Source organism: Fimicolochytrium jonesii (genome assembly GCF_025526975.1).
Source record: "Fimicolochytrium jonesii strain JEL569 chromosome Unknown EV422scaffold_4, whole genome shotgun sequence".
Lineage (NCBI taxonomy): Eukaryota > Fungi > Chytridiomycota > Chytridiomycetes > Spizellomycetales > Powellomycetaceae > Fimicolochytrium > Fimicolochytrium jonesii.
In genome coordinates this window covers 802804-823552 of record NW_026515671.1, presented here as the reverse complement: position 1 = coordinate 823552, position 20749 = coordinate 802804, and the positions used below count along the sequence as shown (strand labels likewise).

General features: G+C 53.3%; 9 protein-coding genes across 9 annotated transcripts; 5 read left to right on the top strand and 4 right to left on the bottom strand.

Annotated features, from left to right (window-relative positions):
- Positions 1-1178: 1178 nt before the first annotated feature.
- EV422DRAFT_483207 (uncharacterized protein) lies at positions 1179-1334 on the bottom strand (the record flags this gene model as incomplete). The annotated part of the gene is made up of 1 exon (XM_053067336.1): positions 1179-1334. A coding segment is annotated over one exon (156 nt), but the record flags the coding sequence as incomplete, so codon positions are not given.
- A 613-nt stretch (positions 1335-1947) lies between these two features.
- EV422DRAFT_519422 (uncharacterized protein) lies at positions 1948-3092 on the top strand. The gene is made up of 2 exons (XM_053069593.1): positions 1948-2786; positions 2863-3092. The coding sequence occupies exon 1, from the start codon at positions 2003-2005 to the stop codon at positions 2600-2602; it is 600 nt and encodes a 199-aa protein (XP_052928130.1). The 5' UTR covers positions 1948-2002; the 3' UTR covers positions 2603-2786; positions 2863-3092.
- Positions 3093-3430: 338 nt separating this feature from the next.
- Positions 3431-4884, top strand: EV422DRAFT_564947 (Alpha/Beta hydrolase protein; the record flags this gene model as incomplete). The annotated part of the gene is made up of 8 exons (XM_053072249.1): positions 3431-3545; positions 3616-3742; positions 3808-3893; positions 3966-4063; positions 4135-4233; positions 4300-4365; positions 4433-4591; positions 4657-4884. The coding sequence occupies 8 exons, from the start codon at positions 3431-3433 to the stop codon at positions 4882-4884; spliced, it is 978 nt and encodes a 325-aa protein (XP_052928129.1).
- A 243-nt stretch (positions 4885-5127) lies between these two features.
- Positions 5128-6117, bottom strand: EV422DRAFT_493187 (cytidylate kinase; the record flags this gene model as incomplete). Its single annotated transcript, XM_053067653.1, has 2 exons — positions 5128-5485; positions 5660-6117. The coding sequence occupies 2 exons, from the start codon at positions 6115-6117 to the stop codon at positions 5128-5130; spliced, it is 816 nt and encodes a 271-aa protein (XP_052928128.1).
- A 438-nt stretch (positions 6118-6555) lies between these two features.
- EV422DRAFT_519418 (uncharacterized protein) lies at positions 6556-8203 on the top strand. The gene has a single exon (XM_053069592.1). The coding sequence runs from the start codon at positions 6769-6771 to the stop codon at positions 7804-7806; it is 1038 nt and encodes a 345-aa protein (XP_052928127.1). The 5' UTR covers positions 6556-6768; the 3' UTR covers positions 7807-8203.
- On the bottom strand, positions 8204-9856 carry EV422DRAFT_576669 (autophagocytosis protein). The gene is made up of 3 exons (XM_053073237.1): positions 9030-9856; positions 8630-8967; positions 8204-8539 (listed from the first exon to the last, which is right to left on the bottom strand). The coding sequence occupies exons 1-3, from the start codon at positions 9698-9700 to the stop codon at positions 8517-8519; spliced, it is 1032 nt and encodes a 343-aa protein (XP_052928126.1). The 5' UTR covers positions 9701-9856; the 3' UTR covers positions 8204-8516.
- Positions 9857-10503: 647 nt separating this feature from the next.
- On the top strand, positions 10504-12504 carry EV422DRAFT_493240 (transmembrane amino acid transporter protein-domain-containing protein; the record flags this gene model as incomplete). The annotated part of the gene is made up of 3 exons (XM_053067658.1): positions 10504-11284; positions 11367-11494; positions 11566-12504. 3 exons carry the CDS (start codon positions 10504-10506, stop codon positions 12502-12504), a joined length of 1848 nt encoding a protein of 615 aa, XP_052928125.1.
- Positions 12505-12619: 115 nt separating this feature from the next.
- EV422DRAFT_312565 (adaptor complex AP-3 domain-containing protein) lies at positions 12620-14891 on the bottom strand. The gene is made up of 12 exons (XM_053066202.1): positions 14755-14891; positions 14485-14669; positions 14307-14419; positions 14123-14244; positions 13933-14055; positions 13726-13866; positions 13581-13655; positions 13445-13515; positions 13216-13361; positions 13058-13146; positions 12866-12986; positions 12620-12782 (listed from the first exon to the last, which is right to left on the bottom strand). The coding sequence occupies exons 1-12, from the start codon at positions 14787-14789 to the stop codon at positions 12735-12737; spliced, it is 1269 nt and encodes a 422-aa protein (XP_052928124.1). The 5' UTR covers positions 14790-14891; the 3' UTR covers positions 12620-12734.
- A 1111-nt stretch (positions 14892-16002) lies between these two features.
- EV422DRAFT_312421 (uncharacterized protein) lies at positions 16003-20737 on the top strand. The gene is made up of 15 exons (XM_053066201.1): positions 16003-16344; positions 16413-16564; positions 16638-16834; positions 16901-16993; positions 17055-17250; positions 17314-17369; positions 17437-17520; positions 17585-18611; positions 18688-18797; positions 18852-19487; positions 19577-19634; positions 19740-19900; positions 19963-20101; positions 20202-20519; positions 20586-20737. The coding sequence occupies exons 1-15, from the start codon at positions 16217-16219 to the stop codon at positions 20615-20617; spliced, it is 3387 nt and encodes a 1128-aa protein (XP_052928123.1). The 5' UTR covers positions 16003-16216; the 3' UTR covers positions 20618-20737.
- The last annotated feature ends 12 nt before the right edge of the window (positions 20738-20749 follow it).

Genomic DNA, 20749 nt, shown 5'->3' with positions numbered 1-20749 from the left:
AACAAGTGCGACATCAGACGATTGGTATAGAGGCGCAACTATCACTTCTCTTATACATGAGAAGAGATAGACAGTAGCATATAGGGAGGGGTGATATCAATTCAGTAGGTCTTGTATCCTGAAGCGATGGGATTCCGCGGCGGTGGCCATTGCGAGCGAAGGAGCAGCGCTAAAAGATGATTGAGGTGGCCGGTGCAATGGTGTTGGGGAAGGAGCTAATGACCATGAACGCATGGGTGTCATTGTGGAGGACGCCGACGTGAACCGCTTCAGCTCGTCTGTGGCGCAGCCTGCCAAAATCGCCAAGGGGTCCACCTTATTCCGATCAACGGACTGCCAGGTGCTTTCTGCCGTCGAGGCCGTCCGAGTATATTGAAAGACTGTCAAGGTCAAGGATCCAGCGAGTACGGCTCCTAATGTTGTCTGCTTCACGGTGTTCGGTCTCTCCACTGCCGAGTCAGCCAACCCCTCGTCATCAGTCCCGCTGGCATCGGGATTGCAGGTGTGTACGGTACAGGGAGCATTTTCCACTGAGTAATACTCTGCGCGGTCGTGAGAGGTCCCGCAGTCTCGGCAAGAACTGATCGAGTGTCGTTCGAAGATGTGATCAATGAAAGATATCAGATCTTTCCTCCCAAGAGTGAGACACTCGGCAGGGTGATGCGGCGACGGAATGGAGTTGGTATGGATAGGTATTTGGGAGTGAGCTTTGTCGCCTTTCCTTCTGAATTCAAGGTGGAAAGACAGGTGATGGCCAGTGATCAAGGACTTGCATCCTAGCGAGTTAAAAGATGGAGGTTTAGAACGATGGCGGATAGGAGCCTGCGATACGCCCAGACAATCTCACCTTTGATAGGGCATTGGTACATCGTTCTATCACCATTCCGGACGAGGAGTACTATCGTACTGGCCAGATGACGCAGCTGTGTAGGGCAAATCCCGCCAGTCGTCCTCTCGCGTCTGATTGTTGATGTATTATCACGGTCTGAAGGTCGAGCTATACCCTCCGAAAAAGGTTTGATGCGTGGTATCGTAACGGCTGGCAGCGCACCAGCATATTTCTGAGGCCCAATCGATTCCTGCTGCCAACGCTCGCTGTTTCCTATCGACTGTCCATACGACTCGCCCTCGTCCCCCGCCTGCCCGCCGAAATGTGCGCGCGAATTCTGTGGCCCATGGATCCGAGCATGCCTTCGCAAGGCGTCAACCCTGGAGAATCCCCTCGAGCACACTCCGCACGGGAAAGGCTTATCTCCGCTATGTGTCAGGACGTGCCGAGAAAGGTGCTCTGCGCGTCGGAAGGCTAGCTCGCAGTCGTTGCACTTATACCGTTTGCTAGCGGCTTTCGCGGCAGGAAGCATGTTGACAACAGCGTCGCTGATGGTCTTCGCGGTGGAGGGGCTGGTTGCCATTGAAAGGCTTTGACGGTGACCTTCGCCTAGACTGTTCGGTTGCTCGTTCGTGTTCGTTCAGATATATCGATACTTCGATTCAATGCCGGCTGTTGCCAATGCCGCATACATATGCTTCTTGTGCGTGTGTGTTTTGTGGGGAAAGCTGTTCAGGGCAGATTTGGATGCCGTGCGATGGTGCAATCAGTGGGGTAACGCACGCGATCTGTCTCGCACATGGCAAAAATTTCGGGTTTTATTGTTGAATCTCTCACGGCCCAAGCAGTGGGGGTGGGGAATCTGGGAATGGGCCGCCGGAGCCCCTGTGGGGGTGGGGAATCGGGATAGACACCTGCAAAATTGGATCCCAGCTGTCCGCGGCGGAGATTTGCCATCTCCGCCATGTGAATCAGACATGACGCGACTCTCAGCGTTTTTACGCGATGGCCGGCGAGTCAAATGCGGGCATTGTGCCACAGGCGGGTGGTCGTGTTCTCAAGTGCTCAAACTATAAGCACACGCGTTTGGCAGTTTTCCAACTCTTTTTTTTTGTCCTCAGGACTTCGTGGGTGCGACCAGATGTGCTGCGATATCGAATTGTACATACACACATGTACAGTACACACACACATCTGCACATGCATGGACAGGTTGTACAGACAGTACCCGTTCGCGAAAGTGGAAGTGTAGGTACGATATGCATCTTCCCTTTCTTCGTATTGAACCCGACAGGAGCAGGCTTCGCCACATCGATCGTCGTTTCGAAGCGAGATCAAACAAGAGTGGATTGCGACCTCCGACAGATGCCCTTGTTTGGTCTGTCACTTTATCTACTTCCTCTCCCATCACATACTTCAGCTTGCATAAAGTATTTCTTTGCTACTTTCCAGCGTCTGCTGTCGGACAAATCACTCTGGCATGACGAATGTGCGGGAGACAGGCTTCCAGAAACCCGTTCAAAGCGGCTTCACGTATTGTCGTTCCGGCTTTCTGATGATTCCCTCCACTACTGGAGGAAGTCAAAACACATCAGCACGTCGGCGGATGACGACCAATGCACTGTTCCGTCGGGTTTCTCAGGCGCATGGGTGATGATATTCGCCGCTCCAACGATACCACCTGGAAAGCAATGTAAGCACGCTCAAGGCAAGAGGAAGGCTGAAACATACCTCCTGCGTTTGCCTGGGTTTGTCCTATGCCTGAACAGATAAAATGCCTCCTCAATAACGCCACCATCATGGTGTCTGTTCAAAACACCGATAGCCTTCCATGAGGGTCCCAATAATATCCGGCTCGCTGACACTCCCGTTTCCTTCAAGTCCGCCACTGCTGACATATAGGATCTCACGAATACCATCCCTTTCTTGGGTGAAACTGTAACTGCGACTCATCTTACTGCTGGACATCAGGGAAGGACAAGATTAGTGTTCGATAGTTGTTGGTGAACGTGGTAGATCAGACGCTAGCATACCGTCTGAGGTACAGTATAAACCGGTAGCAGATCTTCCCAGGCCTGGCCTCTAGCGTCCTCGAATGGCGGTACAGTCCTACCTTACTTGGAATCACAAGCACCAGGGTTAACCCCCAGTCCGACGCAGAGGGTCCCACCTTTCTCACAAGAGCTCGCCAGGATTTTCCTTCGAACTTATTTTCCCAAATGTTTTGGCTTGACGATGACCCAACTGCAATGGGTGTGAGTTCATGAACTTTTTCGCAGAGAGAGGACGCGGATATCCACGACTCCAACTTACGGCGGCACGTCGGTTTAGCCGCGGAAACACACGATCTTGATGACATAGTCGCACACGAAACTTTTGACAGCACCACCAAAGTCGCACTTTCGCTGAGCGGACCGCCGGAGTCTGTGAGCCTCTGAGGTCCGACGGCGAAGGCTTTATATTACAGTCTAGAGTCTAGACGGCTGTTAGTAGCGGCTCAAATTCCATTCCTTATTTTGCGAAGGGCTTCAAATACCGTCCGTAGCTGCACTGTGAACCGTCTTCCCAGTGTCATTGCCAGTTCCCGCACAATTTGCAAGCATGACGAACAATTCCCAATTCTGCACCGTCGCTCAAGACCGGCCTTCCGGTGGTCCATACAAGCTCTGTTATGAGCTCGCCGGCTCTGGGCCGAACAAGGTTCTTTTGGTGATGGGTAAGCGCATCTTTTTGATACCCTGGATATTGCGGACAGTCGCATATTCATGGATGTTTATAACATGTAGGCCTTAGCGGAACTCTCAGGGCGTGGGACTCTACGGTGAAGCAGCTGGTAGCTCGTGGAGGGTTTGAGATCTGTACATTCGACAACCGGGATGCTGGGGAGTCGGACAAGCCGGGTCCTGGTTATACGTAAGTTGATTACTGACGAGAACAGTAGAACAAGTTCTGAAGGCTGACATCAATGCGTGTATCAGCGTGAAAGATATGGCGATGGATGCCTACGAGTTGCTGCAACATCTTGGATGGAAGAACAATGTGTTCTTGGCCGGTGTCTCCATGGGTACGTGCTAGGTTCAAAGAGCTGCAGATTGCATATGTGAAATATGGAATTGAACGGCTTCGTTCCACACAGGCGGCATGATCTCGCAGGAACTTGTTCTTCTGGCCCCGAAAGACACATTTGCGGCTGTCGTCTTCATTTCCACGCATGCGGGCATGACCATCCCTCCAGTAAGTCTCCCGGTGCATGACTGTTTCTGGAGTTGGAAGCTCGGACGGCGCTAACGTCCGACTCTGAACAGGCATTGGCATTGTGGACTTTCTTCCAGATTCTCTTCGTTCCTGGTGAACGGACCGAACTTCAGCAAATGGAGAGCTTTGCCAGGTTGCTGTACCCGACAGTAAGTCATCAGTCCTCCTCAGTCGTAGCACGACCGACGCAACTCATCTAGCTTCCTACCTGATAGACATGGTTAGCTGCTAAGGCTCCGGAAGGCAGTGGTTTCGCTACCAACCGAGACATGATCTACGAGGTAAACAATGGCTGTTGAAGAACGCTCTCAATTATTCTGGTCACCAACTAAACCTTCTTCTATATAGAACTTGCGTGGAATGACGAAAGCTAAGGGCGTCCAATCGGAACTGTCTCGTAAAGGTCAATTGGGCGCGATCCATAAGCATTACGTCTCCAAAAGTCGCTTGAATACCATCGGAAAGCTCGGCATACCTACCTTGGTCATGGTCGGCACGGAGGACTCGGTAAGCATCATAGGCGGACTGGATTATGTCGGGCATTCATGGATCCTCACAACCTCGACTTCCAGATCATCCGTCCCTCAAACTCCCACCATCTCGCGAAACACATCGGGTGCCCATTGGAAGTTTTCAAGGGAGCCGGACATGTGCTCGCAACCGAGCAGCCTGAGCGGTTCCACAACCTTCTGGTGCAGACGTTTGCCAAGTCTCCGGCTTTCGTCGATGAGGGTCCTAAGCCGAACGCAGAGGAGCTGAAGAAAGACGCTGAACTTTCGCCGCCGGCTCCAAGCTTGTGAGACGGTGTCGTCACACCGAAAGCAAACGAACTCCAACTTTCATGACACTTTCACTGTATATCCCTAGTCGTGCATCTCATTCCATATAACCTGCCCACGTTGCATTCAGCCTAGATAGCGGTGAACATTACATAGTCGCCATCGTATCATTTCAACATCGAATGTCGTAGATAGCTTTTACATTACATAGTCAATAATCACACTCCATATAGCTTTACATGATGGCAAGTCCTACGCCGCATTCTATATTGACGAAATCTTGTCCGCGGGTATGCCATGGGCGAGCATACTCTTCCTAGCGATGTCGGCGACAGCATCAATCTGCTCTTGCAGCGTCAACTCAGACGTGTCCAAGACCACAGCGTCTTCAGCTTTTACCAAAGGGTCCACCGCCCGCTTTGTGTCGGCTAGGTCACGGTTCCTGATGTCTGCCACGACATCATCCAAGCTCGGCACATCTTTATGCGCTTGCCGTAAGTCTTCCAGCCGTCTTTTGGCTCTAACGGTAGGGTCGCCCTCAAGGAATATCTTGACCTGGGCATTGGAGAGGACGTTTGTGGCAATGTCCCGCCCGTCCATTATCACACCGAGAGTCTGTGGTCTTGAGCTCGGAGTTGCAGCCTCAGGTTCACTTTCGTCCTTCAGCGAGTCGCAGATCTCGTCCAGTTCCGCAATCTGCGCTTTCAACGATTTGATGCTTTCCACGTCGTCCACCGCCTGCGCTCTTAGGAGTTGTCTCTCCAACCCATCCTTCTCCTTGGCGAACATGTCCAACTCCGACTCTATCTGCTTCCCGTCCTCCGGAAGCCCTCCATCTTCCCCGGCTGCCAATGCCAGTGCTTTCCCCTTCAACACGTCTCGAACCTCGGGTATATTCGCAAATGGGGCCACAGTTTTAGTAAGCGACGGTAATCGGATCTGTTTTGATACGTCTTTTCCATCGAGGTAGACTATCGTCTTTGGAATCTCTACCCCGGCCACCGTCATCGTTTCCTCAGCAGTACGGAAAGCAAACTTGGTTTGTTTTGCCAGTTTTGCGATAGCGAGCGCATCGCGTTCTGGGTCGAGGTTCCATGCCCGCGCTTTGAGTGTGAGGGCTCGATACAACGCCCCGGTATCGATGTACGTCAAGTTCAGACGTGATGCTACCGCCTGTGCTGTCGAGCTTTTGCCTGATGCGGCGGGTCCATCTACTGCGACTTGGAACGGCTGCTTCGTTGACCCCGATGCCATCCGCCGTGTCCCGCCGGAGAAGCATCCTAATAATGGTGAGGAGAAAGGAAGGCGCGGTAGTCGTCTCGAGAGCATGGTGGCAGGTATGTACTCGAACACGTTCCAATGGAAGCGCTTGTGGGAGTTGTCTCGCTGAGCCGAAAACTTGCTGGGGGCGGAAAGGGTTGCAAGCGCGCGTTGGTTATGAAACGTTTCTTAACGGCTCGGAATGTGAGACGCGCGCGTACAGCATATGTGCACACTTATTTCCTTGAGCGGGCGGAAATAAATTAGAAAGCGCTGGGAGTATGTAGGTACGGCGGTGAGTGATACAGTAGTGGCTGTAATTACGCGGTAAGGGACAATTTTGAGTTGGGCCACTCAATCAGGAGTCAGTGACTCATCAGGACAAGACATGACCCCCCCCTCTGCCGCTTCTTCGCTTGCTTGCTCGGCCGGCGTGAGACAAGAACAGGGAAGGAACAGGCGCTGGACAGCAACCAACACAGAACGAACGGCCCCCTTCCCATTGAGACCTTTCGCACACGTTCTCAACCACCTATCCTCGACTAGCACCTTTGACGGAGGCCTCCTTACTTTCTCCCACAGGTTCCGTAACTTACCAAATTCACACACTCGTCTGAGGATTTGAGTTAGCGAGCAGTACGCACAATGGCTACCCGAAGTACGGCGGCCGACCCAAGGCCCCCGACGACCGACCCTGCCCCGCCGCCTAGGACGACACCACAACCTCCCCCGACCCCAAAGCCTTCGGATGATGACCCTAAGCCTAACCCCCCTCCAACACAGCCGCCGCAGCCGCCCCCGACCACACCGGCGCCGCAGCCACCGGCTCCCACGACAATCACGGTTGCGGTAACTTCCACGAGACCTCGGTCTACTCCAGCCGGTCCGTCGGTGACTTCTGTGGGTTCAGTTTCAGTACCTGCCCCCACGGTGGTTGGAGGCGCCACACCCTCGTTGCCAGCGCAACCCACCCAAGCTAGCCGATCCGTCGCGGTCGGCCCGACTCCAACAACAAACACGGCCGGAGCGAATGGTGATCCCAACGCCTCGAACAGCGGCAGCTCAGGCTTGCCTGTCGCCGCCATAGTGGGTATCGTCGTTGTGATCGGTGCGTTGGTAGTGACGGCCGCCATTTTCTTCTGCGTGCGGCGAAAGAGGGATAAGCGGGTCAAGAACGGACAGACGCTTGATTTTAGCCCGAGCGGTCACGGATCTCTCTGGCGTAGTAACGTCAGCAAACCATCAGCGGCTGCTCCCGTCGCTGCTGCCAGTGGTGCACCCATGGTCGCTGCCGCCGCCGCCGCCGGTCTGACGGCCAGCCGACCCCAGGCAAGCACGCCATTACCCGCGGGAGCGTACTATCAATCGACCTACGATCCGAACTCCTACTACGCCCCGAACCAACAGTACCAGTACTACGACATGCCCGTCGGCACGTCCGGCCCGGGTGCAGCTGCCGGGCAATACGGATACTACCCTGAACAGCAGGGCTACGAAGGATACTACCCCGAACAGCAAGGCTACGATGCCTATTACGGCTACCCCAACCAAGCTTATCCCGCCGGACAGGAAGCCTATGGCGAAGCGCCCGCCGACCCGAACTCCGTCGACGACTCGTTCCCTGAGGGAACGACTAGCGCCAAGATCCCTAGCAGCAGTGCCACCGCTTCTGAACACCGATAGACCTGACGCGATGAGGGCTGTGCCCACCCCTAGAAAGAGCGTCGCCTCACTCAGCCGGATCTGAGATGTCCCTTTTTTGCCCACGATTCTACAACTACTTTCTACCCTCGGCGTTTCTTTTGCCACCAGACGGACCTCGGACTTTGGACTGTTGCACATAGTTTATGCAGAATTCCTCTTGCTTTTGCACATAGTTTGCACAGAGGGCTCTACCAAGGCTCTACCTGCTCCATCTTCTGCTCCTCCCCGCGCGGCGTATATCTCATCCCAACTCAAGTTGTATAGTAGTACCAAACCCACGTAGCCGTAGCTCCCTGCTTTTGGGACATTATTCTTCCCCGTATTCCTTTCGGGCAAGGACGCATCGCCTGGGTTTTGCTTTTCTCTTTCGTGTGCTAGTTTCCGTTTCTTGTATTAATAATCTGAATCATAGAGTCTCGTTTTCACTTGTGCTTTTTGTAAGTGTGCCTTTGGGTGTCTGCACGGATCGGATGGGGAAGAACGCAACGCCGCCGGTTTCTTCAAACCATCTCCTTTCTTTCCCTATCGTGGCAACCTTCAGATTGCGACGGCAGGTGTTTTGAAAACACCTGCGCAGCCGTGTATTCTACGCGGAGCGCAGACTAGATACAGCTAATTGGTTGTCTAACGTTAACTACGTACAGATGAGTCGCGCTCTTCAACGCGCTTTCGACTACGGTCTATCGACTTCACAAATCCATGGATGTCGTATCTGCGGAGAGCAGAGGATAAAAAGTCAGCGAGATTCCGAGAACGACCCCGTCAAAGCCCCACCCCATCCCGCCCACACCCCCGTACTCACAATCATACTCAATAGTCGGCAAAACACTCGCCACAAACTTTAAAAACAGCAACAAATATTGATCCACCCTCAACTCCCTCCCCTCGTCTCCCCCCGCCTCCATCATCTGATCAATAATCTTCTTCATCACATTCGCGTGCTTGCAGGGGTGGATGGACGCCATGGAGACGTTTTCGTGTGGGTGGGGCTCGATCGTGACGGTTTTTTGGGCGTGGTCTTCGGAGATGTCTTCGAAGATTTGGGAGGTGGTGAGCGGGTGGCGGTGCTCGGAGTAGCCGAAGAGCCAGACGCGCGGGGTTTGGTAGTATTTATCGTAGGTTATTGAGACGTCGTATGTTCTGTGGGGACCATGGAGGTTAGGTGGGGAAGTGGAGTCTGGGGGTTCTCTCCTGCTACGCACCTCGTTTTCAGGACTTTGTCATCATGCGAGGCCGATGGTTTTGGCGGCGTCGGCAACGCCGCTGGGTCTTCCTCTTCCACCACTCCACCGGCCAACTCATCCTCATCGTCCATATCCGGAATGTCATCGAAATCTGGCTGGTCATCATCGGCACCTGCGTCAACGCTTGATCGTTCATGTCCCGCATGTCCCAAATCAGCATTCCCATGGCCGTTGATATCTGTCGCCTGCAGCCCAGAACTGATGTGCTCCACTGCATCAACTGCACCATCCTCCTCATCGTCACTGATATCTGCTATGAGCTCCCCATCACCAGTCCTCCGCACCTCCCTATCCTTATGCGTCGCGACCCACCCACCCCCGTCCTCCCCGTCCTCGACGGTCATCTCCCCACCATCCTGATCGCCTGCCGCGCCATACTCCTTGATCCTCTGCAAGCAAGGCACATTCCGCGTGATAAGATACTGTTTATCTGCTGGGAGGTACTCGCGCCTCTTTGTCTGTTCGCCGGCCGCCCAAGACCAGGTTGGACATTTGTAGACGAGGAAATCGCCGGCGAGGACGAACTCCTCTGGGGTTAGGACGCCGGTTTCCTTGAATTTGGAGGATTTGAGGAGCGGGTTGAGGTATTCGCGGGCGGAGTGGAAGAGGGAGTGGAACGTCGCTGACATCTTTATCGTTTGTCCAGTTTGTTCAGCGCAAGATGTGATGGGGTTGTGGGTCGAGATGTCGCAGGTTGTTCTGTAAACGTCACTGATGATTTTGGGAGGCAGTTGATTGGGGCGCCGCCACAGAGTCACGCCGTCCGTCCGCTTGCTCTTCTGATGACATGAGTTTCATGAACCGACTTGCCTTGTTTGCTGCCAAACATCGCAGAACAACCACCTTCTACGTATCGACAGTTCATCCGAAATTCTTGGACTTACTCTACTGTCTGGACTACTACTCCCTCGTAGCTTGATTTCACTTTTCCCGTCGTTGTGCAACGCCTCAAATTCCTCCAACGTAAAATCCCCGAGCTCCCACATCCAAGCCCGCCGCTTCCACCGAATCGTACTTCCCGAAAGCATGGACGCAAATAAGGGAAAGGCGGTGAAACAGTCTCTCGCTGAGCCCATTCCCGGTGCCGGGGGTCCTCAGCCAAAAAGTCTCCTAGCTGAAAGCCTCAGCAGAACTCCGCAAACCAACCACGCGAAGAAGCTCTCATATGGCTCATTCGGCAGAATGCAGGGTAGTAGTCTGGCGGTGCCGGTGAGTACTTTCAATGTGTGGTTCCATGGTCCACTGGCTGTTTTGGTTTTGTTGTGTGCTGCTGAGCAATTACTTCCCCTAGCCCTTCCGCACGGGTACGCCATCTCCGCCGCGTTCGACGGTCTCGGTCCTCGGTCAGTCGCATCCGCGTTCGATACCCAAAAGCCGAATAGGTTCGCTGGAGCCCGATTCCGCTTTGAACATGAGCCGGCCCGGGAGTAGCATGGGCCGTGTCAGAACCAGTTTTGGAACCCCTCGGTCCAACCATTCGTCGCCGTCCAGGCGGGGCTCACCGTCGAGACGACCTCCCGGAGACGGCGAATCAGAGCCCGATGTCGACGTCGAGGACGACTACGCACAGCTTACCGAAAAAGAGATCGCAAAACGGGTCTCTGAACATTTGATCTTACCCGACGCCGCCAACGAAGGACACCTGCTAGGCTCCTCGCAAGGCTCTTTTGGCTCAGTCGCTCATAACTTATTGGGAGGGGAGGTGACGCGCGATATTTATCAATGGTCGGAAAAGCGCGAGAACCCCATCCACCGTCGCCGGAACTCAGAGCCCGATGTACGACCAGGTGAACCATCACGGGATGACGATGTGTTTACTGCGTCGGACCTGCGAGAACCGGGAGTGTTCCGCCGTCACTTTGTGCAGAGACAGGCGATCATGGCGGGCAGAGAACCCAACAACCCCGTCACGCGCAATTTCTTGGATTTCCTTGCCTTGTATGGCTTCTATGGCGGCGATGTATACCCAGAAGATGCGGACGATGATGAGGACGACGGATTCTTCAATGAGAATGAGGAGGATGGAGAGACGCGGCCTTTGGTTCGGTCGAGGACGCCTTCGGTGGCAGCTATTCAGGGCACCTCGGCAAAGAAGGCCTTCTTTATGGTCCTGAAAGCTTTCGTCGGAACTGGGGTCCTGTTCTTGCCGAAAGCCTTTGCCAACGGTGGAATGCTCTTCTCTCTCGTCACGCTCGGCATCATCGGGTTTCTGAGTAAGTGTCATAATCTTTTATCAATCGCCTACCTGGTCCCTTTCTGGCAACAAATAACTGACCATCATACCGCAAAACGTAGCGCTTCACTGCATGTTGTTACTGGTGCAAACAAGCAGAGAGCTCGGAGGTAGTTTTGGCGACATCGGAGAGCACCTCTATGGCCAGAAAATGCGTCAATTGGTTCTAGGATCGATCGCGGTCTCCCAGGTGCGTTATTGACGACCCCTTTAAATCAAACTCTGCCAGTTGCTCATGGCCACCCCCTCAATCTCCTACAGGCCGGATTCTGTTGCGCCTACTACATCTTCATCGCCCAAAACCTGCGGGACTTTGTGATGACCGTATCAGACTGCAAATGGATATTGCCCGACTGGGTCTTCATCGTCATCCAGCTAGTTGTTTACATCCCGCTCTCCTGGGTCCGCAAGATCAAGCATTTCTCCATCACATCCCTCGTCGCGGACGTCTTCATCCTTCTTGGACTCGCCTATGTCTTGTACTTTGACATCTTCATCGTCGCCACCGAAGGCCCCGCGCGCGACTTTGTGTGGTTCAATAACCAATCCTTCCCATTGTTTGTCGGCACTGCCATGTTTGCATTCGAGGGCATCTGCCTCATCCTCCCCATCGGCGAATCCATGAAGCACCCCGAACAGTTCGGCAAGGTGCTGTCATGGTGCACCGTCGTGATCGGCGTCATCTTTGTCTCCGTCGGCTCCATGGGCTACCTCACTTTCGGCCCCAAAGTCGAAACCGTCGTCTTCCTCAACCTTCCGCGAGGCCCCAACACCCAAATCATCCAGTTCCTCTACGCGCTCGCCATCATGCTGTCGTTCCCGCTCACGGTCTACCCGACCATTCGCATCACGGAACACGGTTTGTTTGGCATGCTCGACGGCAAACACTCCAACCTCGTCAAATGGCAGAAGAACCTGTACCGCGTCGCATTAGTCGCCTGCCTCGGTGTCGTCGCGTGGGCCGGGTCAAACAACCTTGACAAATTCGTCAGTCTCGTCGGGTGCTTTGCCTGTATCCCACTGAGTTTCATCTACCCGAGCCTGTTCCACTCGCACATTGCGACAAACAGGTGGGTGAGGATGAAGGACATGGCGTTGGTGGTGTTTGGCATCGTGGCGATGCTGTACACCACGTCGATAACGTTGCAGGAGTGGTACGGTGGGAAGCCTGATCTTCCCGTAGATAGATGCACTGTATAGATGTTTCCTTTTCTCATGAGATCCATGTTTCTATTGTTTCTTTTGCTTTTCGGTCATTTGCGTATTTCGTTCAACCATATGATGAGGACAGAGACATGAAATATGCACCCTTGAAATTGAGCTTTTTGTGCGCCATCGAATGCATTACGAGAGCTCTAAAGCCTGGCACCACGCTCTATTCCTCTACATACAAAAGCGCTGGCAGCTAGCACTTTCTTCCTGATGAAAACCTATATCCGGATCTGATATCTTCCTGCCCGCGTGACCGTCCTCACACCCTGTGAATCCCACAGAAGAAGGTCAAACCGTGATCAACTAGCCGCGAAAGCACTTCGACCCCTCGATACGACGCCGCACTGACCTTGAACGGTTTATATGCTTCATGATGGACTTGCAGCGTATCAATCTTCAAGCCCGTGGCGGTGAACATGTTGACTTTAAAGTCAACGTATATCGTCAAAAGCGGCTGTACTGGGCTTGCGCTGCAATTCGGGACTCGATCAGTTACGGGTCTTTGAAGCGACCGAGAAACTGCAACAGGTTCGATATATACTCTGCGTCAAGGTACAGCGAGCCCGTCAGCTGCGGCACCCCTGCGACGTTGAAGTCCGCAGCTATCTTCCCTATCGTCCACCGTAATTCCTGTAAGGCACCAGAGCCGTCAACGGGTGAACGCTTTCTCACTCGACCCAGACGAGAAGATACACCTACCTTGGTGTTGTGGTCAAATGTATACTGTCCCGCAGACGCGTTCAGCTTCACGGACGTCACTTCTGGAGGCAAAGTGACGGACAATGCCGCGTTCTCGATGCCCTTGCCGCCCGTTGACCGTGGTTGGAAGGATATGTTGAGCTTTCCTATGTGCGGAGAAGCGGATTGAGTTTATTTTCTTACATTCTCTTGGAAAGAGGATTGGGACAGCAAAGAAGGGAGCTCATACCTGACCGCTTTGCAATGTGGATGTGCGGCTTTATCAGCAATGGTAGTGTGTTTGCAGCGACCAGGTCCACGCTAAGCCGTTGAATCGCCTGTCAGAAACACACTCTCCACATTCAACAACCACAAGTCGCACTTACGTGTAGTCCATGAGCTTGAACTGTCCATCCGGCGGAACAAACGACAGCACTCGATCCTTTTCAAACCGATGGAGTCTAGCTAGTGACATCCCTTTTAGACAGCGAACAAGAGCACTGGATGAGAACGTCTCCGTTTCTACATTACCTCACACACGGATGGAAACTGGTCATCTTGTTGCCCAGCATGCGGTGGTTCAGCAGCGAGAGATACAGATCGGGCATTCCTGACAACCGACTGTTGCACAGAATCTCGCCGTGTGTTTCTGCCATGATGACGTTGCCGTTTCTAATGCGAAGGCGGCTCTGATCAGCGATCAAGGACTAACGAAATCGCACTTCCCCAGATAGCTACTTTTCGAGGATGGCATCGATCGTTTCAACAATATCGAAGAAGATCTCATTGTTGGTATACTTGATCCCTGTCGAGCGCCATGGTATTGTTGACAGATTGCCTGATGGTAGTTTTGTTCCGTATCTACATGCAAGCATCGGTTGGTGCCGGAGCATTCACATGCGAAGCGAAAAACACCGAATTCACTCACGTTGTGCCCAAGGATACGGCGTTTATGACCGTAGATAGCAGAGTCGTTGGTGGCACAATCTCCTTCAAGATGTTCGGCTCGGTGATGTATGGATATCCGTAGTCCAGAAGTTCCTCCAGAAGCTGTTCGGGCGATGCATCAGTCTCTAGCGTAGTTCGTGGTTGGCAGACGAATCCCCTTGTACCTCGTAGACAATGACAAAGTTCTCTTTGAGCGTTGTTTCGGTGACGGCCCCAAAGTAGTCTATCAGAAGGTCCAGAAAGCGGTGCAGAAAGTGCAGAACACTCAAAGGTGCGACTGAGAAAGTCGTAAGCGCCCTGTCCACATTGAGTTGCATGCTGGATGGGAATGGCACTACACACCTTCCTCAACCGTGACCGTCAGAAACACCAAGCCACTCCTCAAGATGTGGTGAAAATAGAGATCGTCGGCGGTGGCAATGACGGGCGGAACCTCCTGCGGTATCGACGACAGCTGCGACACTTTCAGGAACTGGTCCACGGCTCCCGGAACCGGTTTCCGCCAGTGCTTTTCGATTATGACCTTGCTGACAGAGAAAGACGTAAGAAGCTAGCACGTTTCGCAGGGGCCATTGTGACATGTGATACTGTTCTGAGGCCTCGAGAACTCACCCATTGCGGTCGAGAATGAAGAGGCTATTTATCATGGTGGTACGACCTACTGGAGCAGCTTGCCTCTTCCTTTGGTCCTTTGTGTTTGTTTATACTCTGAAAGCTGTTCCCGTTCGAGAAATCCGGCGGGATGCCGTGAACCTTGCAATTGCCTTGCAGTCGGCGCGGTTTGTCACTTGCCAGAATTTTTGGTGCTGCCCATCTTGCAACCACCACAAAGGAGCAGCCACACATCTCAGTCAGAGCAGCCGCACGGCCCCAGACAGCTGTTCCACTATATCAGGCCGACACCGCAAAGCCTCGAAGGGGCAGTCGCAACGCGTAGAAGTAGCCGTCGATATATAGAGTTGGCACTTCTCGAGTTGAAACAGAATGGCGTCGCCGTTAAGTCCGACGGGAACCGTGACTCTCTCGGCCAACGAGCGGGAAGCGCACGATGTCGTAGAACAGCTCGCAGTAGGAGTGAAGCTCATGGCGAGGATGCTAAATCGATTAGGTGGGTGGTCAGACACTTGCATGTTTTCACCCCCAAACTGAGCCTATCTTCGGCGGAACTTGCGCACCGATAGTTGCCGAAGGTAGCTTCTGATGTTCTTACCCGACTCCTTCAGAACAACAAACCCACACAAAGTTATCTTATCTGAACGAAGCCCACAACAACATCGACCGGAAAATCGACTTTCTTGCCGCACGCCAAGCTTCAACTCTTGATCCCACGGCACTCGGGTCGCAAAATCTGCACTCCGCTGATGGCACCCCTTTGGGAAGCGAAGAGGTCTTGGCAGCTGGTGGTGGGGAAGAGGCGCCCGGTGGTTACAGTGGTTCGGCAATCCAATTGGAGGCGGCTCCTGTAATAGTGGCACAGACAACAGAAGGTGGAGAAGAGACTGGTACCGCTACTGTTCAGGTTTCAGAAGTCACGCAAGCTGAAGGAGAGGTCCAAGCGGAGACAGTAACGAGCGGGGAGCCGGAAACTGATGGCGGGAGGGTCGAGGACGCCGCGTAGTCACAGATGCATAGCGCCGGTGGTCATTTTTTGGGACGACGACATACGCATGGGCATTTTTGGCATTTTTGTATTCTTGGAAGGACGTGGCCAGAGTTAATTTTAAGCGGAGGACTCTTAATGAAATGACCGTACTGTCTCCTATGACCGGTGCTCATATTGCTCGTACGCCTGTCGTACGCATACGCATAGTACGCAAGGTCTGAATGAAGGTTATGAGTGGCTCGACCGTCGGAGCCAGCGTCGGAGCGTCTGAAGCGCGTCCGAGATGTCCGCGCTTTCTACCGTACTGTAGGTCATGATGTTGTGCTGTCATCTTGCAAGGATGCCCCACAAACTCCCAGCGAGTCATTGAACTCCTCGCTGTCTTTCCACGTAGTTTACAGAGGAAACGTAAACGGGACATTTAGGGTCGAGCCGCTCAGACGACCAACGCAGGACTAGTGCAAAGTAGGTATGGTTGCTGAATTGGCGGCGCTGGAGTACTCCATCGTCGCTTGCTCCAGCTTCCACGAGGAGAACCACCCACAACAACTTGTTGCCCGGCAACGAGACCCGACCTCTGGCGGATGGCAGACTGAGAGGTGCGAAGCTTCACGGCAGTCCCACGGTGCGGAAGCAATGTCTAGATATCGCATTTTTGGTTTGTTAGGTTTTGCTCGTATCCACAAGCGCTGGTCATTCGCTTCGTTGAAGGACCTTGTCGTATTCGCAAACTCGAACTCCTCGTGCACCACTACATGATACCAACTCGCATAGAGTTCCACATAGGAACCTCTTCCACTTCAATAGGACGCGCTTTGGGTAAGTTTCCCCACGAGTTATCCCGGGAAAGAAACTCTCTGTCTCACTGGGTTTCATTTGACACATACTGTAGGCTCTTCGACCGACATATCATTCGACAAATCACTTACCGTCAACTTCGATCGCTTGGGATATATCGCTTTGAGCGATGGAGTACAGGTTCAATATAAGGCGCGGGAGCTAAAATCTGTGCACTTCGATGCCGAAGGAGAATACCTGAAGATCATAGCGCACAAATGCTACGTCAATAGCCTGAACCTCTATAATCAGGTATGAGGATATGCAATGCATCGTATGGTAGCTTAATCTTAACGGTCATACAACCCGTAAGCCTAGATAGGATTGCTGGCCGTCAGTGCCTTTGGGGAACCCATCGTTAGCCAATACGGATCAGATGTACTGAATGAGCAACAGAGGATTCTACTCGGGGTATGAGGGAATCGTTGAACTGAACGCAGGCAGTTTGATCTGACCTATGAACGTCGTGTAGTTAGATCCCCTAGTTGAAGCGAGCTTGAGGCTCCCTCACGGCAATGAAAACGCTGCGCTCTGGGGTCTCATCAACTCCTCGGTGACGGAACGTCGGATACCTGCTGGGAAGGGACTCTCCTTCGAAGCTTGTAATGATGAAACTGTCACCAAAATCATGGCCGGGGTTGCGAAAGCCAAGCAAGCAGCTGTCAGAGGTAATCGCAGGGTCAGCATCTTGGAGTACACGATGGTGCTTTCAGGTTCTCATCGCAGTTTAGAGGAGAGATACCCAGATGCCAAGCAACTCAAAGCCCTTCTAGAGAAATGTCGGATGGTATGGACACAGCCACTTTCTCCCGCATGTGCATTTGTGAAATGAGATTAACCATTGTTTTGCGCAGGCAGCTGAGGAAGTGACGCACTTGAACTCTGCTAAAGAGAACGCAGTGAACTTGGAGGACTATGACACCGCCGCCAGACTGAAGGTGTGGCCTCATATTCCTCGCTTTTGTCAACCGATATCTCGACGCTCATCAAAATGGTCGGTAGATGGATATTGACCTCATCAAGCGCGCCTTGGTCGATGAAGCTTCGAAATGCGGCTTGAACATAGTGACGAAGGAAATAGTTCCGACGGCCTCTCCGGAGAAGGGCAGAGAACCTTCCCAGCATGGGACTCCGGCGGGGAGAGGATCGTTACCGCCGTCTCCGCCCCTATCCAAGACAGCCTCGCCACCCAAACGGGTACTTGATCACCCCCCGAATCAGTCGAACGCGAGAATGGGTGATGTTCGCAACCAATTGTCGAAGGAAATGTCTATCGCAGCGATTCTGTCAGCGCACCAAAATGATTTGAAGCAGCCCGATGCACCACAACCCACCGGGTTCAGGTCAGAAGTGAGGGAACATCCCGTGAAGGCGCTCGTCGTTCAGCCTACACCGATCAGGGAAGAGACTCCCTTGCCACCTCCAACGGTAGCGCCGATCATGGATGACCGACCAATTCGACCCCTGTCGGCCATGCCCCAACCGGAAACCAAGTCCACCGTCCCAATCCGATCGGGCTCCCCACCAGTACCAGCCGTTTCGAGAGCAATGCAAGGAGGGCTATCTCCGGAGCCCTTCCAGCCAGAGCTTCCACCGCTAGAACATCAGCCAGCAGCTCCTGCAGTGCGAAAAGTCGCCAAGAAGCTTGTGCCGCCGAAAAGGGAGACCAAGCAATCCGAGGTGGCACCACCGGAAGCTGCCCCAAAAAACGCAGTTGCGCCCGGTGGACCGCATATTCCCCCTGGGTTCGAACCGCCGGAACCCATAGCGGCAAGGCTAGTGGCGGATTTCGGCCTGCCAATCGAAGTTTTTGGAACAGTCATCATGCAATGTCTTCTGGGTAGGCAGTTCGGACTTCGAGAGTGGGCTATGGAGCAGGTAGGCCAGCGGATTCGGCAACCCGTGCCAGATCCATCGGTGGATGGCAACACGCTCGCGGAGGCCACGTACGAAGTTATTCGTTACTGCATCGACGACAAGAGGGAAAAGTCCGTAATGGGCGCCATAAGTTTGTGGCAGAGACTGGCAGGTACAGCACCGGATGTACAGGCGCAACGGACAACACTGTGAAGAACTCCATTTACTGATCTCGAGTGCGTCTGTAGCCTTCTGCGTGGATCATCATGTGCCAGCGGCCGTGAGTTTCAAGCATTTTGACGCCCTGATCCCGCTGCTCCTGGTCAAATGCAGCGATATCAATGCCCGCGTGAGACAGGTGAGTCCGAATCCTGGTCATGAGTTGACTTCCTTTAACAGTCCAAATGGATAGGCATCCGGAGAAATGGTCGTCACGCTCGCCAAAACCTTCCGCAAACAGCCATATAGCATGTATCCACATATCTTCAAACCCATCGAGAAGAAAGACGCTGCGAACTGGAAACTCATCAAAGCCCGTCTCGAGGTCATACAAAGGGCGATCCAGCCAGGAGAGAACGCTTTGATGCCCGACCCGGACAGCGGCCCGATCACTCTGCGCACACTGATGGGCTTCACCGAGCAATACCTGCATCATGGCAACGTCGAGGTTCGTGACGCCGCAGGGCGCATCGTGGTGACTGCGATGAAGATTTGTGGCGAAGCTGCACCGAAGCCCTACTTGTCGAAGCTTCGACCGCAACAAATGGCCACGTTGCAAAAGCTTCTTGCTGAGGCGAACGGGACCAAGGCCAAAAAAACAGAGAAGTCCCGTGACACACCCTGGGCGACGACCCAACCGAAAAAAGAAGCAGTCCCATCTGCAGCGGAAGCTGAAGAAGTGGCTCGGTTGCAATCGCAGCTCGAAACTTTGCGGAGTCTGGTAGATGTTGAAGAACGGCGGGAACCTGTGCAAAGGAAGCCAAAACTTGGGAAAGGCGCTCCTTCTCCAATCCTAGAGTCTGAACCGTCCTCCCCAGTCCCAACCAAGGTGAGGCAACCGTACATGTTTTGGAACGCACAGTGTGGTCTGCATTCTTATGTGTGTGAAACTGAACTCGTTTGCTGTAATCCCTTTAGTCTAGTATGCTGGGGCCGAATATAGCAAGGAAAGGTCCGCCAAAGAAGGCTCCTCTAGGTAGGGGCCGTTCAACCCGATAATGTAATCTAAATGTTGTGCACATGTAGATATTCACATACTGTTCCATAATTCCATTGTCTCAATCCCTTCGTCACCCCCTAGGAAAGAAACCGTCTGTGACCAATGAAAGAGAGGATTGGAACATTGATTCCACATGTGTCTTTTGCGGCGAGCGAAGCGACGCTTTGGCTGATGAAGACAACCTGGATACGCATTATTGGGCGCAATGCCCGATGCTCAACAAATGTCCCAACTGCAATTCGGTGAGTGAGCGATTTCATTTAGAATAGTCGAGTGTTCAATTGGCTGACTTTGAGAGCACAAGATTGTGGAGATCCCAATGTTACAACAGCATATGCTGGAAGAATGTGATAAGCGGGCAACTGTCAAGCAGTGTCCGAAATGCAAGGAGGTGTTTAACGCCTCTGATTTCGCCGCCCACTCCGCAAAGAAGCAATGTCGAGGTAAGGAAGCTTGGATGCCTCTGCATTACTGTTCCAAAAGGGATCTGTTCGGGTCTCGCCCCATCCGCTCAAACTCAATTTTTCTCACTATCTCCACCAGCTCCCTCAGAACCCGGCACATCCCGCTGTCCACTATGCCACAATCCCATCCCCAGCGGCGACGCAGGCTGGCGTCAACATCTGCTTCTCTCTCCAGGCGGATGCCCAGGGAACAAGCGTAGACCGAAAGATCCAGGCGTGTACATACGGCAGAGCAGCCAAACCGAGCTTGTCAAGATGCCATCCGATGGAGGGGACGGCGTATCTGCGGGAGGGGTGGCGAAGGGGCAGGTGGAAGCGGAGCGGAAGAGTGAGAAGGGGAAGGCAACGGCTGCGACGGGAGCGACGAGAAAGTCGAAGTTGCCTCGATTGCTTGGAGGTATGTTCAAACGTTGCCCAAAGGGCATGTGGCGCTGCCGACTTAGATTTTCCCTTAACATTTCAGACAAGAGCAAAGGTAGCACAACGCGACGGTGAGATGCTCACGTTCATTGCCCATGAGGGTTTGCCACCCAATTACTCGCACATATGTTGGACTCCTTCGTCCGTGTAGGCGGGGTGAAATCCGCGAGATGTAGATCAATCGGCGTAATATGGGCTCATGTCATA

Coding starts and splice junctions, on each gene's coding strand:
- EV422DRAFT_576669 (XM_053073237.1), bottom strand. CDS start 9,700: ATGTCAGCGACGTTCCACTCCCTCTTCCACTCCGCCCGCGAATACCTC. Junction 8,968..9,029: donor GACAAAGTCCTGAAAACGAG/GTGCGTAGCAGG, acceptor TGGTCCCCACAG/AACATACGACGTCTCAATAA. Junction 8,540..8,629: donor GCCGACTATTGAGTATGATT/GTGAGTACGGGG, acceptor TGCTCTCCGCAG/ATACGACATCCATGGATTTG.
- EV422DRAFT_312421 (XM_053066201.1), top strand. CDS start 16,217: ATGGTTGCTGAATTGGCGGCGCTGGAGTACTCCATCGTCGCTTGCTCC. Junction 17,251..17,313: donor CAAGCAAGCAGCTGTCAGAG/GTAATCGCAGGG, acceptor ATCGCAGTTTAG/AGGAGAGATACCCAGATGCC. Junction 19,635..19,739: donor GCCAAAGAAGGCTCCTCTAG/GTAGGGGCCGTT, acceptor GTCACCCCCTAG/GAAAGAAACCGTCTGTGACC.
- EV422DRAFT_312565 (XM_053066202.1), bottom strand. CDS start 14,789: ATGATAAATAGCCTCTTCATTCTCGACCGCAATGG. Junction 14,420..14,484: donor GACGGTCACGGTTGAGGAAG/GTGTGTAGTGCC, acceptor CGACTTTCTCAG/TCGCACCTTTGAGTGTTCTG. Junction 12,987..13,057: donor TCGCTGTACCTTGACGCAGA/GTATATATCGAA, acceptor CCCGAATTGCAG/CGCAAGCCCAGTACAGCCGC.
- EV422DRAFT_519422 (XM_053069593.1), top strand. CDS start 2,003: ATGTACAGTACACACACACATCTGCACATGCATGGACAGGTTGTACAG.
- EV422DRAFT_519418 (XM_053069592.1), top strand. CDS start 6,769: ATGGCTACCCGAAGTACGGCGGCCGACCCAAGGCCCCCGACGACCGAC.